This window comes from Cynocephalus volans, chromosome 1 (genome assembly GCF_027409185.1).
Source record: "Cynocephalus volans isolate mCynVol1 chromosome 1, mCynVol1.pri, whole genome shotgun sequence".
In the NCBI taxonomy this organism is placed as follows: domain Eukaryota; kingdom Metazoa; phylum Chordata; class Mammalia; order Dermoptera; family Cynocephalidae; genus Cynocephalus; species Cynocephalus volans.
In genome coordinates this window covers 57,629,659-57,642,341 of record NC_084460.1, presented here as the reverse complement: position 1 = coordinate 57,642,341, position 12,683 = coordinate 57,629,659, and the positions used below count along the sequence as shown (strand labels likewise).

The 12,683-nt window shown below is 62.8% G+C and overlaps 2 protein-coding genes across 15 annotated transcripts in view; both read left to right on the top strand.

Annotated features, from left to right (window-relative positions):
* The window catches only part of ZNF512B (zinc finger protein 512B), a 17,525-nt gene extending 10,541 nt beyond the window's left edge, over nt 1-6,984 (top strand). The window contains exon 18 of the mRNA XM_063077790.1: nt 6,921-6,984. The gene's annotated coding sequence lies outside the window, so the exon portion shown is untranslated. The remainder of the gene's footprint in view (nt 1-6,920) is intronic.
* UCKL1 (uridine-cytidine kinase 1 like 1) lies at nt 396-12,683 on the top strand. 14 transcript variants are annotated; one of them, XM_063077797.1, is made up of 16 exons: nt 3,080-3,151; nt 5,535-5,761; nt 6,924-7,111; nt 7,360-7,466; nt 7,597-7,767; nt 7,850-7,921; nt 8,654-8,843; nt 8,915-8,976; nt 9,606-9,622; nt 11,390-11,488; nt 11,572-11,665; nt 11,749-11,811; nt 11,880-12,014; nt 12,099-12,206; nt 12,270-12,426; nt 12,503-12,683. In XM_063077797.1, the coding sequence occupies exons 2-16, from the start codon at nt 5,622-5,624 to the stop codon at nt 12,580-12,582; spliced, it is 1,683 nt and encodes a 560-aa protein (XP_062933867.1). In that variant the 5' UTR covers nt 3,080-3,151; nt 5,535-5,621; the 3' UTR covers nt 12,583-12,683. The 14 variants fall into 14 exon arrangements, with proteins under 14 accessions (XP_062933876.1, XP_062933888.1, XP_062933875.1 ...); XM_063077794.1 differs by lacking the exon at nt 9,606-9,622 and adding an exon at nt 10,700-10,719 and having other exon boundaries at nt 3,081-3,151; XM_063077799.1 differs by having other exon boundaries at nt 3,082-3,151; nt 11,892-12,014.

The following is a 12,683-nucleotide window of genomic DNA, read 5'->3' as shown; positions in this document are numbered from 1 at the left end:
CGCGTCCTATGCGTTGGGATTTTAAATGCCGGTTCTCAGTACATAAGTGCATTTCGAAAGAGGTTCCAGCTATCCCCTGTAACCGCATATATACGTATATATTCTATCTACAAAGTGTTTATTTGCGAGACGTTTTCACGGTGAGCTCGGGCCCGGCCCGCCTTGTGACCCTCTGTCCCCGCCCCGCGCCCTGGCCCCGAGTGGCGCGGGGGCGGACCATCCACTGTATGTATTAAGAACAACTGTATCAAATAAATGTTTATTGATTTCTTTTTCCAAGGTCTTTGTGCGGCTGAGTTTGTGGTGGCGCGAGGCCGGCTGCGGCCACGCGGCGAGTCCCGGCGCTCCCCGCCCCGTGGCCTCCTGGGACGTGTAGTCCGTGGGGCCGGAACTACAGCTCCCGGCGGCCCACGCGCGCCGGCCCCGCCCCCGCTCGGCCCGCTAGCGGCCTGCGACCCCATGGCTGCGCCCCCTGCCTCTGCGGACGCCGCGCCCGCGCCGGGCAGGCCGACGGAGCAGAGTGAGGCCGCATGCGAGGACCGGTAGGCGCGCGGCCCCCGCTCGGCGTTGGGTTGGTCTCTTGCACGCCGGCTTCCCCTGCTCCCCGAGGGGGTGGCGGGCAGGGGCCTGGGGCTGGGGCGGAGGCCTGTCTTGCGCCCCCGGCTGACCAGCGGGTCAGCGCTGAGCGGGTAGGACCCTCCTGAGGCCGAGGTTGTGACCCGGTGTGGGGGGTCCTGCCCCGCACGTGTAGGACCCTTCGCGGCCGGGCCGGCAGGGGGCGCCGGCGGGGTGGTGGGGGCGGCCGGAGCCGTTCGCGTCCTGCCGGGCCCCAGTGCAGCCCGAGCGCGGGCCCGGCCCGGTGAGCTCCCCGCGGCTCGTGCCCCGCGCCGGCCTTGTCTCCACGGCTTTTGTCCCCGCGGATCGTGCCCCCTCAGCTTGTGCCCCACGCCGGCCGTGCGAAACCGCCTGCAGGGCGCTGGTAGCGCCCCCGGCTGCGGGCGCGGGGACCGAGGGAGGCCGAGGCCGCCTGCCCCGAGTAGGGGGAGGGTCCCGCGGGGGCCGCCTCGGCCCGCTTGCTCCTCCGGGGCCGTGAGTGGGCGCTGGAGGGAGGGTCCCCTGGGCGTGGTGGGAGGGCCTGCCGCCTTTCAGTCCCGTTCGCATTCTTCGTCGTGCCCGTGCCCGCGGGCCGTCCCCGAAGGTCCGCCTCGACCCTTGTGACAGCGGGGACGGTCGCGAGCAGTGGCCCCCGCGCCGTCTGTGCTTCCTCTCGCGATGACGCCTGCCTGCGCGTCCTAGAGGAGGGGACGTGCGCCAGCCCCGCGGCGGTGCCCGGGGCGGACAGACGGCAGCGGGCGCGCGGTGCCGGGTGGTGGCGGGGCAGCCCGGACACCCGGGACTGCAAGGAGCCTCGGGCGGAAAGGCGCCTCCGCCAGTGTGGCTGGTCCTGGAAGTGTTGCCTGAATCGTGGTCCCTGGCCCATGGGGGGCGGGTGTCTGCGCACTACAAGTCTGGGAACACCAGGAAACAGGGCCAGGGCACACCGACCCTGGGGAGGACGACAGTAAGGAGAGTGGGAGGTACCTACTTCAGGAAGACCGAGGAGAGCCTGCCTCTCCCTTTCGTGGGCCTCTGTGGCCAATACTCCAGCTCCACCAAGCGCTGGTCACGGGGGGTGCCTGCCGAGCCTGGCCTGAGCTGGGTCGCCTGTGGCAGGGCCTGGCGGTTCAGGTAGCCCCCACACTCCTGGGCCCGTACCTCATTTGGCTAGACCAGCACAGGGCTGCAGCCTCGCCTCCTGCCCAGCCCCCAGGTCCTAACAAGCTGGGGCACCCGGGGTGCATGCCAGGGTGATCCCCAGGGGCCCTGACTCTGCACTCCTACCGGGGACAGCCACCTGGGAGCAGAGTCAGGAGGGTGAAGCTCCTGGGGACACAGGCAGACAGGGTAGTCCTGCCTACAGGTGCCCCAGAAGGGAGGCAGACACACCCGCAGTTACCAGGTGGCCAGGGGAGGCTGCCTCCAGCACAGTGAGCCCGGTGCGGAACCTCCCGTTTTCCCGGAGTGCCTGCCTGCCCCTTTGTCGGGACTGGAAGCCAAATCATAGAGACTCTGTGATAGGAACTGACACCCAGGGTGGATTCTTCCGTCCCTGGGAGAAGGTTGGGGCCAGCTGGGACCTCTGAGCAGATGCACTTACTGACTTTAGTAAAGAGATTATTAGCTGTTCCTCACTCACTGAGGGTGGAGCCGAATCAGCTCTTCCTCCTGTTGCTGTGGGTGGGGGAGGGGCTGTGTCCCCAGGTGACTGCTGAGCACTGGGTGAGGTGGGGGCAGGGCGGGATGGTTATTCTTGGATGCTGCAGAGGGTAGAGTTTCAGAGTTGTTTATGCCTGTAGGAGGCACCTTGGGGCCAGGGGTGGAGCCCAGAGCTCAGCACTGACACTCAGGTAACCTGGCTGAGAGGCACTTCCAGTTTCCCTGTCCTGCTGTGCAAAGATTGGCTCTGCAGCCCAGGCAGGCCAGGGGCTGGAGCTTTTTCCTGGGAATTCTGGAAAGGGTGTCAGAGCACAGTGGTGCTCAGCAAGGCCTGGGCTGGGCGAGTGTGCCCACCAGTGCACGGGAGGGGCAGCTCACACAGAGGGCTGGCCTGGTTGTCCAGGCCATGCCATGCAGAGTCGGTGCTATTAATATCAGGCGCACAAGCCCCCAGCCAGGTGATCCTCTTATGCCTGTGGCCTTGGCTTCTGAGACCTGCAGCGAGTGCTGTTCCTCAGTACGGTGGGGGCTCCTGGGGCCTCCCGGCTGCCCTGTCCCCCCTACCATACAGCAGGCAGCCTCCGCTAGGCAGGGGTCTGATCCCACCTGGCCGTTCACCTGTCGTGCTGCCTAAAGGAGTGGTCCCACCCATGGGGCAGTTCTGGTGGCCAGAACTCCAAGCTGTCCTGGTGGGCTGCTGTGGGTCTGAGAGATGGTGATGCCTCCCATAACTGCCAGCGCCTAAGCCCCACACGCACACCCCTTGGATCACCTACTGTCCGGGAGCACCACCTCCAGGACCCCTGTGCCCACCTGCATCTCTGGCCATGAGCAGCCCCACAGCTTACCCTGGAATCAGGATCTCGGGGTGCTGGGCCCTTGGAGCAGAAGGCAGGTGAGTCCCTGCTGGTGAGGAGAGCCCATCTCTATGGTCTTGGCTGCTGTGACCTGTGTGGTGTGTGGCTGTGGATGTCAGGAAGCAAATGGCCAGGCAGAGCTTGGGGTCATTGGTTATGTGTGCGTCTTGTGTCTGCTGTGGCTCACAATTCTGTGGGTTGAAATTAAATTTTGTCATTGTGGGCAGAAGCACCCATGTCCATCTGAGTAAGGAACGAAGTCTTTTATGCAACTTTTCCCTCTCAGGGATACCTCTCGTGAGCAATGCGGAGAGACTTTGTCTCTGGCTGTCAGAGACAGAGACTGGCTTTGGAGAAGGCAGTGGAGTTGGGCTTGGCATGGACCCAGCCTGTTGCTGTGGGGCCATTGCAAGCCTGAGATGAGGCAGATTGTTGGGGAGATCATCCCTGGCCTGCTTGCAACTGTTCCCGCCATGTGGGCACTCTTCCCAGCAGGCTGTCAGAGCACAAGCCTCAGGGGGATCCAAGGTAGTGGTGGTTTTTACTTCAGTAGGATAAGGAAGAGTCACAAATGCGGGGGGGGGGGGGGGGGGGGGGGGCTGAAGGCTCCCACTGGGAAGGCCGGGCCACTAGAAGACTACAGGTGAGAATGGGGGGAAGGGGGCAGCACAGCACCAGCCTTGGGCCTCCATTGTCCAGCCTCTATCCCCCGTCAGTCCCAGCCGTGTGTGTGAGCATGCTCACCACTGAAGTCTGGGTGAGGCACGGAGACAGCACAGAACCACTCAGCCTCAAGCCCTGCTCCTTTGCAAATCAGACTTTCAGTGCTGGTTTCTTCCTCCCTGGTGGGGTTAGGCACTGAGGGGAGTGGATGGCTTGGATGTGCTCTCCACCCACGTGGCCTCCAGGCCCTCCCAGAGGGCCTGTCTGCTGGGAACGTGCTGCTGCCATGGGCTCGGCAACCTCTAGGGTGGAACCTGAGGGAGTCTGCTATGATCTCCCCGAGGGGGCACCTCACAGCCAGCCGTTTGCTGTTGGTGGATTCGTGTGCCCATGTGAGCAGCGTCCAGGGACCCAGGGACATAGCTGCTTGTGTTGGCTGAGTCCCACCACCCTTCCTGGCTGAGAGCCTTTCGTCATCCCTGAGGGGGTGCAGGTGGCCCCTCACCACCACCATGGGAGTACATGTCCCCCACACACTGGTGGCCAGCCATGCTGTTGCCACCTGCTCCGGCCTCAGTGCACAGTGGAGCAGCGTCTCTCCAGGCCCCCCTTGCCCAGTCGTCTGGGTGCTGCTGGTGCTGTTTGTGCTAGTCGCTGCCAGTGTCAGCGCTCAGCTCTGGAGCTGTCTCCATAGCCGCAGAGGGGAGGCCCAGTGCACAGGGGAGGCTGAACGCGGCAGACCGGCTAATTATTCCCAGTGCTCACTGCCCTGCGCTCTCCTAACAATGGCATGGAAACAGGCAGACCTGTCTTCTTTGTCCCCCGAGGACAGGCACAGCGTGGCTCCTTGTCAGATACAGATGGGTGGTTTTCTTGATGCTTGGATGTCGTTCTCATGGCCCTTGAGAGCTGCCAGGAGAGCTTGTCACGTGTTAGGCTTCAGTGTCTGCCTTCCACTAACAACAACAACACCACCACCACCACCACCACCACCACCACCACCACCACCACCACCACCACCACCACCACCACCACCACCACCACCACCACCACCACCACCCCCACCCCCACCCCCGTGTGCGCACAAAGACAGTGTCTTCCTGGCCTGGGGCATTGCTGGGTGCTCTGGGAGGACCATACTGCTGGGAACAACAGCATTCCCAAGCTGGAGATACTTGTCCCGCCAGAGACAGGAAGATGCTTGTCTTGGCCATGGGCCAGTACTGGGGAAGCTCTGCACTGGGGGCCAGGTCCAATACAGCAGGTTGTAGCAGTGACAGTGAGCTTCAAAGATGGACCGTGGCTTGGTTTTTTATTGCCCAGGGACATGTGCTTATAAAACATTCAAACGTGACAGAAGTTCCTGTTCTAGGGGCCGGCCCGTGGCTTACTTGGGAGTGTGGTGCTGATAACACCAAGGCCACAGGTTCAGATCCCATATAGGGATGGCCAGTTAGCTCAATGGGTGAGCATGGTGCTGACAACACCAAGTCAAGGGTTAAGATCCCCTTACCTGTCATCTTTAAAAAAAAAAAAAAAAAAAGAAGTTCCTGTTCCAAATTTTGGTGCCCAGGGCAATCTGTTATGACTGGCATGTGCACACACATCTCACACACGCACTTACACAGAGGCGTGTGTGGGTACGTGTGTTCTTCGTCTTTGTTGACCAGCTTTCATATGAACACAATCATGTCATTGCAACTTGCTTCTGTCACGTAACTGTGCTCTGAGGATGCCTTTCCCTGGCTGTTCCTGCAGACCTGCCTCATTCTTCTCAGGCTTGGCTATTATGCCGAGCAGCGTCCCTCATTGTGAGATTCCAGGCTGCGGGACAAGCAATGCTGCATGGGAAGCACCCTAGGAGGAGTCTGTCCTGCACCTCCAGCTGCTGTTTCCATAGACTTCCTGCCTGCCTGCTGGGGGCTCTGCCCTAATTCAGTGGCCATGACCTGCCAGGCCAAGCCACTGACCCAAGAATCTCTCAGGCAAGCCTAAAAGGTGACGCTGGGGCCACCGTGACCGGCCCAGTTTCTCTTTTAGGCGGTGGCCACAAGCGTCTTCTGCCTCACCCGTGTCGGTCCCCATGGCATCTGTATACCTGGTGCCACATGCCAGCCTCTCGGAACAGGCCGAGCAGGCGCCAGGTTGGTGCTGCCTTCCAGAGGACCACTCAGCCACATCAGGCTTCCCCAGAAGCTGTCCCCTCCTGGAATTTGAGGCTGTGGCCAGTAACGGCACGCCTGTCGCCTTTGGGATCTGAATGTCAGCTTGGCACGAGGGGTGCAGTGTGGCTGAAACAGGCACAGTCTGTGCCTTCTTGGGGTTAAGTTTCTGCCTTGCAGCCTGCAGGGCTCTGCCTCTCCCCAGAAAGGGTGGCACCTTCTTCCTGGTGTGTGCAGGATGCTGGAGATTTCTGTCTTGGGGGCCCAGGAGGGCTGACCACAAGAACGAGTGGGTTCCCGTAGGTCTCCCAGCCTGTGTTTGCCTCCTGCCGTCCATCCTGCACTCTGACAGCCCGAGGCCAAGTCATGGCGCCACCCTGCTCAGAGCCCTCCTGTTACCAGCAGGTGGATCAGGTCCCTGGCTGAGATCCTCAGCCCTGTCATGCATGGAGTGGCCTCTCGCCCCACATGTGTGTGTCCACAGTGGTCTGGCCTTACCTCTGCTCACCGTTGCCTTCCCATCTCCTCGGGCACCCACCCTGCAGGGTGGCAGTGATTGGGCTGCCCAGAGTGTCCTGGGTTGGGGCGGGAGACAAGGTCCTCCAGGGGTCTTGCCTATCTTTCACGTGCCTACCTTGCGTCTCCTGGGGGCAGGGTCCTGCCCAGCATGGCTGACACCCCTTCCACACGGAGGAGGAGGGTCCAGAAACACTGCGTCCCCCATCTTCCCTTGTCATTGTTCTCTGACCTCTGTCCTTGCTGGGTGGACAGTGATGGTTTGAGGCCCTGTACTCAGGCTGAGCTACATGGGTTTGTCTATCCAGTGGCCCCAGGACCCCCAAGGTCCCCAAGTGGACCAGCTATGAGCGAGTTTTCTGTGCACCCCCAGTTGGGCGTGCCCACTTCGGCTGTGCCCGGTGGGTCCTCCCCATGGACGGGCATGCCAGGCCTGTGCTGAGGCTGAGCATGCCCCTCTCTTCAGCAGCAATGCAGAGTCCTTGGACAGACTCCTGCCACCCGTGGGCACTGGGCGCTCGCCCCGGAAGCGGACCACCAGCCAGTGCAAGTCCGAGCCACCACTGCTGCGCACAAGCAAGCGCACCATCTACACGGCAGGCCGGCCACCCTGGTACAATGAGCATGGAACTCAGTCCAAAGAGGCCTTTGTCATTGGTGAGCACGGCACAAGTCCAGGACTTTCCTCCAGATGCCCGGGCCGTCATCTTCTCTGCCCTGTGCTGCCTGTCTGCCTTCTGACAGCTGGCCTGGGGAGCAGGAGAGGAAAGTCAGGCAGCCTAGTTGAGAGGGCTCCGACCACCCTGTTCCTGCAGGCAGCGGCAGCATGGGCAGCATCTCTGGGACCCTCCTGAGCGGCCAGCCCAGCTGCTCCTGCTCATAGGGGTCTCTGCTCTTCCTGGCAGGCCTAGGAGGCGGCAGTGCCTCTGGGAAGACCACCGTGGCCAGGATGATCATCGAGGCCCTGGACGTGCCCTGGGTGGTCCTGTTGTCAATGGACTCCTTCTATAAGGTATGGCCCCTGCCCAGCTCCCCCAAACATTCCCCAGAGATGCAGGCCCATGGTCCCAGGCCCCCTGCCCGCTGGCCATGGGTAGGGGGCCCACTTGTGCTTGCAGCTGTCTGCAACCTCCACCTGGCAGGTGCTGACCAAGCAGCAGCAGGAGCAGGCCGCCCACAACAACTTCAACTTTGACCACCCGGACGCCTTCGACTTCGACCTCATTGTTTCCACCCTCAAGAAGCTGAAGCAGGGCAAGAGTGTCAAGGTGCCCATCTACGACTTTACCACCCACAGCCGGAAGAAGGACTGGGTAGGTCCGGGGCTGCTGAGGGACCTCGGAGGGGGCTGCCAATGCACAAGCTGGGCACCAGCAGCTCCCGGCTCCTTTGCAGAAAACACTCTACGGTGCCAACGTCATCATCTTTGAGGGCATCATGGCTTTTGCCGACAAGACACTTCTGGAGGTGAGGGCCTGCTGGGAACCCCACTCACAGCAACCCTGTCCCCCGCTGACTTGTCTTGGAACACACTTCCTCCAGGAAGTCCCCAGCCTCCCTGACCCCAAGGCCTCCACGCTATGAGGGCACTGTCCAGCCTGGGCAGCTGTGGGTGTACCACAGGGCAAGTGTGGTGGGGTCGCGCGCCCCTCTCCGTGCTCTGCTCATTCTTCCAACATCATCCTGAGGCAGTGAGCTGGAAGGGCTTGGCTGCAGGTCATGTGGGCCTCCTGGGCAGAGCTGAGTGTGGTCCAGGTCTGCCTGATCCCAGGGCCCAGGCCCTGCCCCTGGCTCAGGCCCACAGGACCCCACTGTCCAGCACATAGCAACACCTGGCCCCCAAACCCCACACAGCCCCTTCAGAGGCCACCTGCTGTGTGCTGAGTGTGGGGCCACACCCTGAACTCACCCAGCCTGAGTCCCCTATGTGTTCGTGAGCTTCATGGAGCAAAGTAAAGTAGCCAGCACAGTGCTCGCCCATCTCGTCAGCACATACCCCACACACGGGCACAGGTTGATGGCCAGGCCCAGAAGGTGCCCTGCAGGCAGTTGGCCATGGGCCCAGTGCCCAGAGCAGGAGGTCTTGCTGCAGGAGCTGGTCCAGGGTCACTATGCTGGCACTTCTGGTGCCCAGCTCCTCCTGGGTGGCCCCACAGGGCAGGCCTTGGCCCCACTCACCAGCTTGTGGTCCCTGTCTAGCTCCTGGACATGAAGATCTTCGTGGACACGGACTCTGACATCCGCCTGGTGCGGCGGCTGCGCCGGGACATCAGCGAGCGAGGCCGGGACATTGAGGGTGTCATCAAGCAGTATAATAAATTTGTGAAGCCCGCCTTCGACCAGCACATCCAGCCCACCATGCGCCTGGCGGACATCGTGGTGCCCAGAGGTGAGCCTGTGGGGGTCCACGCGGGGTATGGGGGGGCCGGCCTGCACATCACCCTCCCTGTGCTTCCCCAGGGAGCGGGAACACAGTGGCCATCGACCTGATCGTGCAGCACGTGCACAGCCAGCTGGAGGAGGTAAGCGCCAGGCCCCACCCCCCTCCTCTGCCACCACTGCCCACACGGCCTGCTCTCTGCACACCTGTGTGCTCACGGTCCCCTGCCCAGTACCGGCTCAAGTGCCCTGGGCCTGCTTGCTCAGCCTCATCAGCCCTTTGTGCTGGGTGGAGGGCTGGGCTCTCTGAGCAGGTGTGGGAGGTGCAGGTGCTCAGGCCCCAGCTCTTCGGGGTGACAGGGTGACCTGCTCTCCTGTTGGCACATGACTGTGAGTTCAGCGCTAAGTTCCACGTCAGGCTAGTGGCTCCTCTTTTTCTCATTGGGTCACCATAGGAATGATCTCCCAATCCTCAAAGAAGCCCCGTGCCCTGGGTGTTCTGTGGCTTGGCCTCGGAGCCCAGGCCAGCTCTGGGTGTGCTCTCTAACAGGCCGAGGAGGCCAGAGGCCTGCAGAGTGGAGCCTGGGGGTCCTGGCTCTGACTACTGCAGCCTTGAGCTGCGGGTCCCGACCCAAGTGGTCCCCAGGTTAGCAACTTTTAGAAGCATGCCACCTCCCATGGTATCCATTCCCGGGTGGGGGTGGCCTGGCCGCCTGCTGTGGTCACTGATGCGTCACCCGTTCCCTTGTGTCTCCCTTTGTTGCTGCCGCAGCGTGAACTCAGCGTCAGGTAAGACTCCGCAGCTGTCTGCACAGATGGAGGCATTTCCAACATCCACACGGAGCTCCGGGTCTGGGCCATCACCTAGCCAGGCGGGGGGGGGGGGGGGCAACCCTCCCCCAGATGCAGAAGGTTGTGGTATGGAGTGGACCCAGCACTGCTTTTGCCTCCTCTTGCTGGGCAGATGAGGATACTGTGGCACAGAGAGGTTAACTGACCTCCTCAAGGTCACACAGCGCCTGATCCTGGGTGGGGTGGACCTAGCTGGAGGCCCCTCTCCCATGTGGGACTTTCTCTGGGGGGTCCAACCCCAGAGAACATAGCTGTCCTGGCCAGCACTGCCAGGCCCCAGGGCAGTGATCACAGATGCGTCCCAGGCAGGCAGATGCCCTAGATCCGTTTCCAGGACCTGTCATACTGCCCCTGCCTGATCTCCCCAGGCCAGTCGACTTTCCCTGGGGTGGTGGTGAAGGCCAGCCCACTGTCTCTGTGCCCACCAAGGCCCTGCTGTGTCCCAGTTTTGTCCTCAAGCCACAGTGCACCTCAGGCCAGGAGGAGCAGTGTTGCGCCCAGGCAGGAAGCTTGGGCTGGGGTGTGTCCCATCATCTCGCCCTTCTCCTGGGCTTTCTATGGAGTTGGGCTGCTCCAGGCTGAGCCACCTGGTGGGAGAGCTCCCACGCGCACACTGGGTGCCCCAAGAGCTCACTGTGCATTGGAAATGCCTCCAGGCGCGGGTGCCGGCTGCCCCTGCTTCCTGTCCCCGCATGAGTCTCAGCTTGGCCCTCACCAAGACCAGGGCACGCAAGGTTCCTCTTGAAGTCTTTGTTCTGAGAAAAAAAGTTTCCAGGGTTTCACACTTGAGAAAGCGCCTGATCGCGAGCGGCTACATTTTCCATTCCCTGGTCAGCCACGGAAGTGTGGGGCTGGGCGTGGGCGGTGCTTCTGCCTCCTGTCAGGCCAGCTGGTGGCCGCCCGAGCCGCCGCGGGGGCCGCCCCGCCCTCCCCGACTGAGCGCTCTTCTCTCTGTTCTTCCTTCTCTCTGTAAACCCCGTTTCCTGCCTCGTTCCCTCTTCACTTGGCGAGCAGAGGAAGCTGCGCTGGGATATGTGAGCAAAGCGCGCTCTGGTTGTGGTGCTGCTGTGTGTCCCCGCCGCCGCCCCGCACTTGCTCCTCACAGCCCTCGCCTGCCCCTGCCCCGCCCCCACCCCTTACCTGCTCCTGCCCGGCTCCGCCCCCGCCCCACCTTTGGCCCCGCCCCCGCCTGCTCCTCCCCCACCCCTGCTCCTGCCGGTCTTTCTTCTCCAGGCTCGGGGTAACAGGGTGGGGCAGCCAGGTAGCACTAAGCCAGTTTTGTCTCCCTCTCTTGAGGGGCCACACACCATCTAGAGGGATGGGCCAGGGCAGGGCTTGACCCCAAAAGTCAGTTGTTTCTTCAGGGAGATATGGGGGACAAGCTGCCTATTGTGGCGACTAAGACTACCCTCCCGTTGCCTGAGCTCAGGAGGGGTACACCTCACACTCCAGCCTCCTTGGCTTTCTGCCAGATGGTCACCTGCTCCGCCTCCACTGTGTTCGTTCACCCTTGCCTGGCAGTGAAGATGGGGGCATCTCCCCCTAGATCAGCCACAGGAAGGCAGCCAATCCCCCACCCTGCACATCCTGCTGCCCACTACAACTGAGCAGCCCACGGTGACGCGCAGCCGTCCTGTGCGGGAGGGCGCGGTTCTGAGAGAAGACGCCCCTTCGTGAGTGTCCCCAATTGGTTTCTGTCCCTAGGGCCGCGCTGGCCTCTGCGCACCAGTGCCACCCCCTGCCGCGGACGCTAAGTGTTCTCAAGAGCACTCCGCAGGTGCGGGGCATGCACACCATCATCAGGTGCGGGCCCACCTGCGGGGCGGCGCGGGGTGGGGCGACTCCCTGCGGGCCCACTTTCTGCTGAACCTGTGGGCGCCCCGCAGGGACAAGGAGACCAGCCGGGACGAGTTCATCTTTTACTCCAAGAGGCTGATGCGGCTGCTCATCGAACACGCGCTCTCCTTCCTGCCCTTCCAGGTGAGGAGCAGCATGGGCAGCGGGGATGGGTCGGGGGCGCTGGCTCTCCGTGCTCACGGACGTCCCCACCCGGTTCTGCGCAGGACTGCGTCGTGCAGACCCCTCAGGGCCGGGACTACACGGGCAAGTGCTATGCGGGCAAGCAGGTAGGCGCGGGGTGGGGTGGGCGCACGGGGACGGGGCGGGGGCGCGGGGTGGGTGTCCCCTCGCTCAGTCTCGCCTCCAGATCACCGGCGTGTCTATTCTGCGCGCTGGAGAGACCATGGAGCCCGCGCTGCGCGCCGTGTGCAAGGACGTGCGCATTGGCACCATCCTCATCCAGACCAATCAGCTCACTGGCGAGCCCGAGGTGCCGGACAGGGGGCGAGGGCTTGGGGACGCGACCCCGCGAAGCCCCAGCGGGAGCCCTCGCTGACCCCGTGGCCACCGACAGCTCCACTACCTGCGGCTGCCCAAGGACATCAGTGACGACCACGTGATCCTGATGGACTGCACGGTATCCACGGGCGCAGCGGCGATGATGGCCGTGCGCGTGCTGCTGGTGAGTGGCCCGGGGGTGGCAGGTGGCGCCTGCGGAGCTGGGACTGACCCGCCTTCCCCGCAGGACCACGATGTGCCCGAGGACAAGATCTTTCTGCTGTCGCTGCTCATGGCGGAGATGGGTGTGCATTCGGTGGCCTATGCGTTCCCGCGCGTGCGTATCATCACCACGGCCGTGGACAAGCGCGTCAACCAGCTCTTCCGCATCATCCCGGGCATTGGTGAGGCGGTGCGGGGGCACGGGGGTGCAGGGTGGGGGCGTCCCGGAGGCCCCGCCACACACCCTGCTTTCTCCAGGGAACTTTGGCGACCGCTACTTTGGGACCGATGCGGCCCCCGATGGCAGCGACGAGGAGGAAGCGGCCTCCACGGGGTAGCCGCCAGACTGAGACGCCCTGTCGCCTCCCGACGCCTGACCTGGCCCGGTGTGGCAGAGTACAAAGTCTCCGATTTAATTAAAACTTAATTTAAAATGTTA

What these genes read in the sequence shown, in the direction of transcription:
- UCKL1 (XM_063077794.1), top strand. Translation starts at nt 5,622, where the DNA reads ATGGGAAGCACCCTAGGAGGAGTCTGTCCTGCACCTCCAGCTGCTGTT. An exon ending in GGCATGCACACCATCATCAG is followed by an intron (nt 11,489 to 11,571) that starts GTGCGGGCCCAC and finishes GGCGCCCCGCAG; the next exon opens with GGACAAGGAGACCAGCCGGG. An exon ending in AGTGCTATGCGGGCAAGCAG is followed by an intron (nt 11,812 to 11,879) that starts GTAGGCGCGGGG and finishes CCCCTCGCTCAG; the next exon opens with TCTCGCCTCCAGATCACCGG.